The sequence below is a fragment of the Apteryx rowi genome, unplaced genomic scaffold (genome assembly GCF_003343035.1).
Source record: "Apteryx rowi isolate R43461 unplaced genomic scaffold, aptRow1 scaffold_60, whole genome shotgun sequence".
Taxonomy (NCBI): domain Eukaryota; kingdom Metazoa; phylum Chordata; class Aves; order Apterygiformes; family Apterygidae; genus Apteryx; species Apteryx rowi.
In genome coordinates, this window is record NW_020450872.1 from 1,458,800 (window position 1) to 1,470,138 (window position 11,339).

At 43.9% G+C, this 11,339-nt stretch overlaps 2 protein-coding genes across 3 annotated transcripts in view; both read left to right on the top strand.

Annotated features, from left to right (window-relative positions):
- The first annotated feature begins 893 nt into the window (after positions 1-893).
- Positions 894-2,096, top strand: GJA8 (gap junction protein alpha 8). Its single transcript, XM_026083395.1, has one exon. It carries the CDS (start codon positions 894-896, stop codon positions 2,094-2,096), a length of 1,203 nt encoding a protein of 400 aa, XP_025939180.1.
- A 9,080-nt stretch (positions 2,097-11,176) lies between these two features.
- The window catches only part of GPR89B (G protein-coupled receptor 89B), an 18,439-nt gene continuing 18,276 nt past the window's right edge, over positions 11,177-11,339 (top strand). For both annotated transcript variants that reach the window (XM_026083392.1, XM_026083393.1), the window contains exon 1: positions 11,177-11,283. In XM_026083392.1, coding sequence (XP_025939177.1) covers positions 11,242-11,283 — 42 coding nt within the window. In that variant the 5' untranslated portion in view covers positions 11,177-11,241. The remainder of the gene's footprint in view (positions 11,284-11,339) is intronic.

The following is an 11,339-nucleotide window of genomic DNA, read 5'->3' on the forward strand; positions in this document are numbered from 1 at the left end:
GTACTGGAAAATGGACTACTTTCTTTAGCTTTCCCATAGGATACCTGCAGCTGGCTTCCAGCTCCATGACAGCTTGAGACAGCAGCAGTGACATTTTAGAGAGAGGAAAATAGTATTTCAGGACCCAATTATAGACCTTTGTATTTCTCTCCAAGTTGGCTCCAGTGTAACTAATGCACCTGACTTCAGGACAGGATACAAAAAATAGCCCCAATAATGTTAAATAATTATTTTGTACATCATGTATATAGCAAAACTAGTACACATGGTAGTTGTTTATTAAGCTTATACAGTATTACTAACAGAAATGATGTTGTTACTGCTATTCTTACCTAACAGATACAATGATTTCTAACATAAACCTCATATGTGCAACCTATAGAGAATTTAAGTTTGTGTAGCTGCAACATGGGCACCAATTTGACTCGTGTAGTTCTGCTGAAGAGCTTGGGTGCTTGAAAGCTTCACTCTTTTTTCTAACCACAGCAGCTGCATGCTGATAAATCTGTTCTACTGTACTGCTGGCAAGTGCTTGTATGTGTATAAAATCTAAGTAGGCTCACACAACTGAGCCTGCAAGGGACCACAGAAGACTCCTACCTGGAAAAGGAGTTAAATATACTCCCTGGCTGAAAAGTAATTGCCCATTTTGAGCCAGGGAAGAAAGAATTTAGCAAGCAGTTTGTTCTGGCTTCCCAGCACTTCTCCTGCTAATAAATCACAGTGATCAGGTAAACAAGCAAGCAAACAACTTTCTGTTTTCAAAGCATATTAGGGAAATACTTATTAGTTGAAAGCAACAACAGATATCAATGAGATAACCCCAAATCTTTTTTAATTTAGCATAATTTGTGGTCATTCTCTTTCTTTTCTCTTCCCTTAGACAGTAAGAAATGGGTGACTGGAGTTTCTTGGGGAACATTTTAGAGCAGGTGAATGAGCAATCCACAGTCATCGGGAGAGTTTGGCTCACAGTGCTCTTCATTTTCCGCATCCTGATCCTGGGAACAGCTGCCGAACTAGTGTGGGGAGACGAACAGTCAGACTTTGTGTGTAACACCCAGCAACCTGGTTGTGAGAATGTCTGCTATGATGAGGCCTTCCCCATCTCCCACATCCGGCTCTGGGTCCTGCAGATCATTTTTGTATCCACACCTTCCCTAGTGTACTTTGGGCATGCGGTGCACCATGTGCGCATGGAGGAGAAGAGAAAAGAAAGAGAGGAAGCTGAGAGGCGTCAGCAAGCTGAGGTAGATGAAGAGAAGTTGCCCTTGGCTCCGAATCAAAACAAAGGCAACAACCCCGATGGGACCAAGAAGTTTCGCCTGGAAGGGACCCTCCTGAGAACCTACATCTTCCACATCATTTTCAAAACTCTCTTTGAGGTGGGGTTCATAGTAGGCCAGTACTTTCTGTATGGCTTCCGAATTCTTCCCCTCTACCGCTGTGGGCGGTGGCCCTGCCCCAATCTTGTGGACTGCTTTGTCTCCAGGCCTACAGAGAAGACCATCTTTATTATGTTCATGCTGGTGGTGGCTGCTGTGTCCCTTTTCCTCAACCTGGTGGAGATAAGTCACTTGATCCTGAAAAGGATTCGGAGAGCTCTGAGAAGGCCAGCGGAGGAGCAGCTCGGGGAGGTCCCAGAGAAGCCCCTCCATGCCATCACAGTTCCCTCCATCCCGAAGACCAAAGGCTACAAGCTGTTGGAGGAGGAGAAGCCAGTGTCCCACTACTTCCCTCTCACAGAAGTGGGAGTAGAGCCCAGTCCCCTTCCATCGGCCTTCAATGAGTTTGAGGAGAAGATCAGGATGGAGCCACTGGAAGATCTCTCCAGGGTGTTTGATGAAAGGTTACCATCATACGCACAAGCAAAGGAACTGGAAGAGGAGAAGGTAAGAGCAGAGGAGGAGGAAGAACAGGAAGAGGAGCAGCCGACACCTCAGGAAGAGCCAGGGGTGAAGAAAGCAGAGGAGGAGGTGGTAGGCGATGAAGTGGAAGGGTCTTCAGCACCTGCTGAACTTGCCACTGACATGAGATCTCTCAGCAGGCTAAGTAAAGCCAGCAGCCGGGCCAGGTCAGACGATTTGACTGTATGAGGCTGCAGGATATGGGGAGCACATGAAAAGGAAAAGGAGGAAAAGAAAAGGAGAGGTAGAGAAAGAATCAAAAGATGTTTTTAAGCAAAGTGCTAAAATGATCATTTGAATATTATTTCCTCTTGAGATTCTCAGCTGAAAAGGTACTGTCATGGTAATTGTGCCCTATTTGCCCTGTATGTCCACTTGAAAAGGAATGTTTTCCCTGTTTCCACATGCCAACTCACTCCTCACAGTAATATCTACATTGTACATGTAACTGATGTCTTTTAAAAACTAAAGCAGCAGTGAAACCCAAATGTCATCACTGTGAACGTACTTCCTGGAAGTTTTATGTTCCATGTTTCTCTAGGGATGGGGGGAGGATTTGACTCTTGAGCCAGCTAGGGGAAGGCTAATAGACAACTGTGTCTGGTATTTCTTTTTCTGTTTTCACCTATGAGATGTTGAGCAGATCTTCCCTTCATGCTGGCATGGAATTGCAGTTATTTAATTCACAAAGCGAATTCTGTGTTTAGCATTACCACACTAAAATAATAAGCACTTTTTGCCCTCTGTATTCAGAAAATAAAGGGCAAAAATGTCCCCAGTTTGGGTCAGGTATCTTCCCTTTGTCAAAAATACTTCTGATCTTCAAGTGACATTGACAGTGGGCAAGGTTAACACTAGCTCTCTCCCAGGATTTAGCAGATGCCCACAGATGGATTATTTGTCCCAGGAGGGTCATCCAGCCCCGTGCCTGTTTCACAGCACTGGAAAGAATAAATCCAAGTGATATTTTTTACTTACAGTCATGTGACTTAAAGATCTGGAACTTGATTTACCAAAGGAAGCCTGGGAAGACTTCTCTGAGAGGAGGAACAGCCCCAGTCTCCTGAGCATGAAAGCGAATATAAGCCTTCAGGGCATGAACCTGACAGGTGCTCAGTTCCTGGCACTCCCAGAGTTGCAGGCACTCAGCAAATCTCAGGTACAGAGTCCTGAAGGCACCTGTGAACCTAAACCACAGGTCTGGATAACTATGTGACTGTTTAAACCTCTAAATAAAAACCAGGTTTTCCAAGTTTGAAAAGCCTAATATGATAATAGTCTTTTCACATCCTTTGTTTTTAATCTGACAGGCAGGAGCCATCCAGTGGTCCACTTTGCTGTTGAATGCCAAAAGTCTCTAATGCATAAAACAAGGCCTTTTAAAAGATCATTTAGATCTTTTGTACCAACAGGTCTGTACAGAAGTCTCAGAGCCTCAGCAAAGTCATTTTGGTTAAAAAAAAAAGGGGGGGGGGCAGAAAAATGAGCAACCATTTTTTAAAGCATGTCTTGCAAATGTTTAAACATCTGTGAATTTCTAATTTTAGGGCTACAGCAGCATAAAAGCTTCAAATTAGCAGCTATGTCCCCTCAAAAATGAGCCTCATGCCAGAAAAGTGCAGGTATGCACTCTCATCTGCTCTGCTTTGCAGACCTCAGACCCTACCAGCTCAGCAAATTCCTTCTGCAGGGCTGCAGCCCATTCCATTGTTCCCAGGGCAGGCTCTAATCCAGGTCAGAAAAAAAATATCTTTAGCATAAGGCATAAAACTCATCCTGCCATTAGCTAGAAAAGACTCCCTGCAGTCTTCCGTTATAGCAGGGCTGACTCGAAATCCATTGAAGTCAATGGGCACCTGAGACTCTCTTCAGTAGGCTTGGACTCAACCCCTAGGTCCAGCTGTCCTAACTAAGTTCCAGCCTAGACAAACCTGAGTACAAGCAGTTCTGTCACTTATTGATCCAACCTGTTTGGTGGACCCATTTTCTGTGCCTTGTAACACAGCTACCTGTTCTAGCACAGAGGTGGCTGCACTTCACTGATGAGTTAAGTAACCTGTACATATGTAGAAAGTTTGTAGGGTGCATTGGGATTCTTCAGCACCATAGCAGTGCCATATATTTTTACACTATTAATCCTTTTGCTCCTCTTGGGTCTGTGTATTTTCCCAAGGCTGGCAACCTGAGCTAATAATCTTTGCTCCCTTAACAAAAGTAGTTAAGTTGTTAGGAGAGACATCCTCATGAAGGAAGACTGAAAGTACGTGCTCAGTTTTGAGAGGGAATGTGACAGGCAACATACGCAAAGGATCATGCAGAGAGAGAATTTGGAGGCTATCAGTTATACATTCTCATAGCAATGGGACAACAGCAAGCACAAATGGAAGGTGGGAAAACAACACACAAATGGACTGGCAAAACAAAACCGAGGAAAGAGAATATTTTTCAGCAGGAAGAGAATCTGCTGTGGCCAAGACTCTACTAGAATTCAAGAAAGGGCAAAGATTTAAATAAATAGCAAAATTCCCACATTTACACTAGATAGGATGCATTACTTTTTATTTTCTTCACAGAAAAGATGTAAGAAAGTTTTAATGGTCCTAAGTATAAAACAGCCCACTAGTTGAAGGGGATAAGAAACCTTTCCCTGTAGGTAAAAGATTCTGTAACTGTTCAATATCAGGTATCTTCCATCTTCTTCAGAGGATCTAACCCTGCCAGCTGTTAATACACTGGACTAGATGAATTGCTCCTCCACTTTATTTACTTGTAATTACTTGACAGGTGCTTTCACATATAAAGTGTTTAATAACCATCCATGTTCCTGACCTCTGACATGCATACCTTCATTAGGTCATCAGACCACTTAACAATGACTGCTTGTTCATCAGAGGTATGTGTTCAGAATGTGGCAGTCAGGCAATTCAGTCTTAATCATGAGAAATTTCATTCTCTTCCACTGGAGTGCCGCAGTGAAATACACTTTATGCAATCTACTTGAGCGACACTGTGTGGTTCTTTCACAGCTGCCACAGGAAAGATCATTTCTTCCTCCAGGTCATGACAGCACAATGAAATAGGCCAATGTTTTCCTCCTGCATCCAGTCAACAGCTTGTTGTTTTTTACTTTTTCCAAGCCAGTTTTCAAGTGCCCTGCCAGGTTGCTAATGACCCTAAGCCACCAAGTACGAGCCATTGAATCAGGGCAGTGCTTCTTGGTAAACCAAGCAGGGGACTAATAGTCAGGTCTTCTGTCATGTAGCCTCATCTCTGCAATGAATTCACTGTGGGCAAGTCACTCTTCCTTCTTCTTAAATTGGGAATAATTTTCTACCTCACAAAGATGATGTGAGGCTCAATATATTGTGTTAGTAGTAGAATGGGAGGTCCTTGGATGGAAGGCCCTATAGATGAGCAAAGGATTATTGTTATTTCTGGATGTGAAAGCATGTAAATGTGTTTTCTTTCCCCCGCAGTGAGATGAATTTAATCATTTATTGGAGAAATTGCTAGTGAAGTTGTAAAACAACCTCAGAGCTGTGGATTCAGTGTATGATTCTAATTAACAAATGGTTAAGCAAAACCTGGAAATATATGTAAAGAGCAGGGAAAATTAACTTCTTGGGAAGGGGGAAGTCACTGAACAATTAAAGCCATGCCTGGATCGTGTAAAGATGTGCATACCCCTTGGCTTCCCTCTACAAATTGTTAACTGACTCTGGCTCTGCAAAGAGTATAAGATGCAAGTGTCAACCTCACCAACGGAGGTGAGAGTAGAAGAAAAAGGTAGTGTCTTAGCTTACAATAGCATGGGGGAGCTGGTGTTCTCTAGTGTCTAGAGCAGTGGACCTAGAATAATAACCTTAGATTTATTTCCAGCTCTGTTACTGACTTGCTGTGATAATCACTTTATCTCTCAGTGCCTGTTTTCTCCACCTGTACAATGGGTGTAAGAATTTCCACCTACCTCACAGGGATGTTGTGAGGCTTTATTAATTCTGTTTGTAAAGTAAGTAGGAATGATCTAATGAAAAGCACTACTGAAATGCATGGTATCCTTGTTATTTCCTGGCAGAACTTCTAACTTGGTTAATATATGACTCCTTGACCAGAAGGGCAGTAGTCTCAAAATGCAAACACTGCATTGCACAGACAACATTAACACAGAAGTGGACTTGCCTTGCATGAAGAAGTCTTTAGCCTTCCCCTGTCCTTCCTCCCACTTTAGCCTTTGCCTGGTCACATGAAGCAGAGGTGACAATGCAGTTACATGCCCCCTCGTGCCCATTCCCAGCACCCATCTGGCAGCTGCATTTGTGCTTGAGTGAGCCAGTTCATGGAGGGTGGGGAGGATAAGGTGGTGGAGCTCTAGCAATTTTAAGGACCTTGCAGGCATCTGAGGGAGGGTTGTATAAGGCCTGATATTGCTGATCGTCAGTTTTAAACCACTTGATGCAAACTCCAAGTGCATTTTTCAGAGTCCATGGAAGAAAGAGTTTACAATTGCTTATAGCACATAGAAAAAAACGCACCGTCCATGAATCCACAAACAAAAATGATCTTGTTATACTGAGTATTTCCAGTAAGTGATATAGAAACTAACAATCTCTTAGTGCTGAAATGCAATGATGTACAGATTTGTACTCCCATAGCAGGGGAGAGGTTTGAGGGACCTCTGGTCTCCAGGTTTGTGTGGGCATGAAATCTACTTGCTGAGGGAGGAAAGTCCAGTCTCTCCTGCCACTGAGTAACTCACTGACTGAGCAGTTTTGTATTTAAAGAGCAGCCGGTGTCACACAATGCTGAAAAAAGTGGTAGTTTGCTGTTCTGTATAGAAAGTGGCTTTTCAGTCTGACAACTGAGAGTAATCCCAGCCTAGGCGTGGTTTTGTTTAGCAAAGACAGGAGCATCCATGAGAAATAGACCATAAGCCTGAGGCAGTTCTGATAAAACAATATATGGTGCCAGATTTCCTGAGGGCAAGGGTCAGATAAGCAGACCAAAATCAGGGGAGTTGTCCAAGTACTGGAATCAATTTTCTTCCCAAATAGGAGGACAGTACCATTTCTTAGGCTCTGTGTGTGCTACACCTTTTAACATGGTTCAGGAAAGGCTTTTTGCCAACACCAAATGTGATTATACAGTTGAGTAGTAACCATAGCAAATAAATGTGTGTTGACTTGCCAAGATATAGCCTGGCACACAGTTCTTCCCCTGCAACCAGTTTGGCATACTCCTATTTGAGTATAGCATGCAAGGCTCATGCCTGTGTCAACAATTCAAGCTATTCTCCCGGCAGTTTGATGTGCAAAGAAAAACCTGACTAGGAGTTCCAGGGAAGATGGAAACTTTACAGAGGTATGTAGCAAAGGATGAGAGGCAATGATCATATTGAGCAGCATGGGAAATTCTGACTAGGTATAAGGAAAAAAAGTTCACAGGGAGAGTGGTTCACAGTGAAGCAGCTGCCTAGAGGCATGGTGGGATCTCCATCATTGGAGGTCCTTGAAGCCTGATTGGGCAAGGCCCTGGTCTGACTTTGAAATTCACCCTGCACTGAGCTGGGCTTGGACCAGATGGTCCCTTTAAGCCCCAACTGTCCTATGGGAGGTTGAACGCTCAGTGCAGCCACTGCATTGTGAAATAACTGGTGTGGGGCACTTTCTGCTTCTCTGGGGTGCTCTGGTAAAGCTTATTTAGACTGTCTCAGCAGGACACACCACCAACTAACCAGGCATCGCAGTACAGGCCAATATACAAACACAGTTAACCTATGTTTGATAGCTAGAAAAGCTGTTTGTGGCAAGAACTGTGTGTTGTGCAAATGGTTTAGAAAGAGCATTACAAATTAAAAAATATGGTCATGGTTGTTAATAGAGGATATCAGAGCAATGTAAGGGCTTAAGCCTTTACAGCTCCTATTAATTTTTGTGTCAAGTGTGCTTTTAAATCCATCTGAAAGTGCAGAGGACTGCATTTTAATGTTCTCTCTCAAAAAAAATACCCCTATATTTTAAAGCTTGCTGATCTGTACTGAAACAGAACTGGAAAGAAACGGTGATCACAGAGCTCCTGACAGAATGTTTTGAGAAGACAAAGACTGTGTTGGCTTTCACCTTGCTAGATCCAGTCTGGTACAATCAAAGCAAAACAAATCATTTATTGGTTTCTCTAGGGGAACGGTTATATTGCTTGGAAAAATCATGGAGCAGGTTACCAAAAACTTTTAAGTCAGCCCAGCATAGAATTTATGGAGACACATGAAACGGACAAGTTGGCTGTGAACTCTTTTCCTATAGTGTTTCTCCAAAGTTCAGTGGATAGCTGGATTGAAGGGTCACCAGATTAATGAGAGCCAGTTACAAATGAGCATACAGGAGAATACTGGATTACAGGTGGCTGCTGAGCAGGTTCCCTGCAGGAAGACATCAGGAAAATGCAGGTAACATCTCAGGACACCAGCTGATGGCAGGCTGCAGTCAAAGGCTGAAGCTAAGAAGTCCGTGAGCTCATCAGTTGAGTACCTGATTACAAGGGTAAGGCAAGCTAACCTGAGCCATGAATTAAACCCTGACTTTTACCAAATTCAGTATTTCTGGGTTTTAAGAAGGTCAGCAACTTTAAAATAATTTAAATTTAATTTTTATGCACTGGATCATGGGTTTAATTGGCAGAATCGAGGAGCAGAACTAGCATGAGCAAGGCTTTTTTTTTTTTTTTCAAATCCTCCAGCCTAAGTATATGAAGAGTTACCCAGACAAAGATGTTCAGGTACGTTTGCACAATACACATATTTATATGCTAGTCCAAAGCAAAGCCATAAACAACCCCATAAAGGAATTCATCTATTGCTACTGACAGCCATGCTCCAGAATTCACACCAAATAAATTCAAAGGAAATTCAGAAATCAGAATGATGTCAAGTTACTCCCAGCTTCAGAGCTCCTGTTTATGAAAAGCTTTGGAGAAAAAAGCAAAGAAAATGGGTGGCCAGCTGCCAGCTAAACCTATTTGTCATGAATATGCCCTGTAGCACCTTCTGGTAACCTACACTATCTCTAAATATTCTCTTGGCTGACTCACTGTTTTAATTCAATATGCTCCACCTTTCCGTTTTACTTGGAAGACTTTAATTTAGCTTAATTTTACAAAAAATAGCCACATTTGCCCTTTAATATGTGGAAGAATAAAATATGTAACTAAGAGGAAACCTGCTAAGATACTGAACAGCCTTTCTTCCTCCTGTGCTCTGCCTCTCTGTTCCGGTCACCTTCATCTATATTCTGTTTAGTGAAACTATAAGCCTTTCAAAACTGAAAAGTTGCCTTTATATCTTTGAAGTGCCATGCACCCTTGTCCCTACACACACTGGCGACTCTCTAAGGAGTAACAACATGGAATAAATTTCCCATATTCTTTTTAAACTTTTTATCTTCCCTGAAGGAGAAGTCGGGCGTAGGGGGGTAGGTGGAGGATTGAATCTGAGTTCTTTCCATAAGAATTGTCTTCGTCCCTGTGTGTTTCTCCCAAGGCTCAGGGATTAGTCATTTACAGCTAATCATAGGCATGTTTCAAGCCTATTAATAAACAGATGCAAGGCAGAAAGTTTAAAGAGCTGTGACCAAACTCTGCCCTGTTTTTGCCCCTTGTGTTGAAGTGAGCAGAGTTGCCAAGGTGTAAACAAGAGCAGAATTTGGCTTTGTATAGTTCAACTTTTAAACAATTTCCTGGTAATTTCTGCTGTAAAAATACAAGCAATCAACCAATCTCACCCTGCAAACTACCTAAACAGAACCCCCCCACACAAAATCCCTCCAAACTCAACCATCTCCTCACTTTAGGAAAAATCAGTTTCTAAGTAGAAGTAGATAACAGAAAGAACAGGGAAGCTCTGATCTCAACTCTACATTAATAGACAGCAATAGCAAAAGTTGTAAAAAAGGCCTCAGATCAGATAAAGTAATTTGCTCCCTCAGTTCATTTCCCCATGAGAGCTGAATGTTTTTTTTTTCTCTTTGCAATGCTATAGACAAGGAAACAAATGTCAAAACAAGAAGATTGACAACAAGACTGAAAGCCAAACAATCAAAGAGACTGTGGGACTAATCTGGTGACTTCACACAACCAAACATAGAATCATTTTCCTAGTGAAATGAATTGTAATGAATAAAGGTTCCTGATTTTCAATCAGCAAGTGCTTTGTGCTTTGTTAACACCCTGACTAACCCCACTTTATTCATTCTCTTCCCATGTTATTATTCCAAATATAGACAGTCTTGAGAGGCAAAGATTAGGAGTGTTTTCAAGAGAAAAACCAAATACAGACACTATTAAGTTCAAATGAGTGCATGATCGTGACATGAAGAATTGGATCTTACTCTGATAAGCATCAGGAAATTCCCTGTTTGAACTTTTACTTCCCTTTTGGCCCTGTTCCTTGACACGTTATTGTTGCCCAGCCGCAGGGCCTCCCCAGCCTGGCTCTGTGAGGCAGAGGGAGGCTGGAAAGGGCCCCATGTGGCAGGTCGCTCGTGGCAGCTGCACAGACCCTTCTGCCCTATGTGGCAAAGCGTGTCCGGGGCAGTTGCAGTGTGCCTGACCCTGACTCCTCTGCTGTGTGACTTTTGCAGAGGCGTCAAAGCACTGGAAAAATGGCCAAACGCTGTTTGCACCTTCAGCTGGTCAGCTCCTTCCCCCCCGGCTGGTAGTGGCTCCCTTTCCCTTGGCCTCTTTCTTGTTTACACACTTTCTATGATCAGATATGCACCATCTGTCATGAGTTTTGACAGTGGTCAGGAAAATGATTCAGGTTTTCTCCAGTGCCCCCAACTCAGCACACTGCCCACAGCAATAAATCCCAGTGATGGGGCCTTCCCCTGTATTTTGCCTTTGGCATTTAACCCCTTCTCTACAATCTACTGCGAGACAGTGGGAAGAGAGTAGAGCAAATCCGCAACAGCCTCCTGATCAGCAGAGTTCACTCCTCTGAGGAAAAACATGGGTGCAACAGAACAAAACGCCACTCTGTGTTTTCACCACAAAGGTTAAATATGACATGGAGAGGGAAAGCGAAGAGGTGCACGGGGGCGGGGGGCACCTGCTGCCCTTTGGGGAAACCACGCTGCTCGGCCCCTTTTGCGACAGAGCTCTTCGCGACCACGATCCCCTCCGCCGGCCCCAAGGCGGTTATTGCCAACGGCCGCAAGGCGGTTACACGCCCCGCCCCCGCCCCGGGCAGCGGGCCGCGCGACTGCCCCGCCCCCCATCGCGTGCCGCCCCCCGTGGGCGCCTGCGCCGCGCAGAGCCGGAAGTGGTGCGGGTTAGCGGCACCGCCATGAGCTTCCTCATCGACTCCAGCATCATGGTCACCTCCCAGGTACCCTCCCCCTCCCCCCCGTGCCGAGCCTGCGTGGGTCTGTCGGGGGGGAGGAC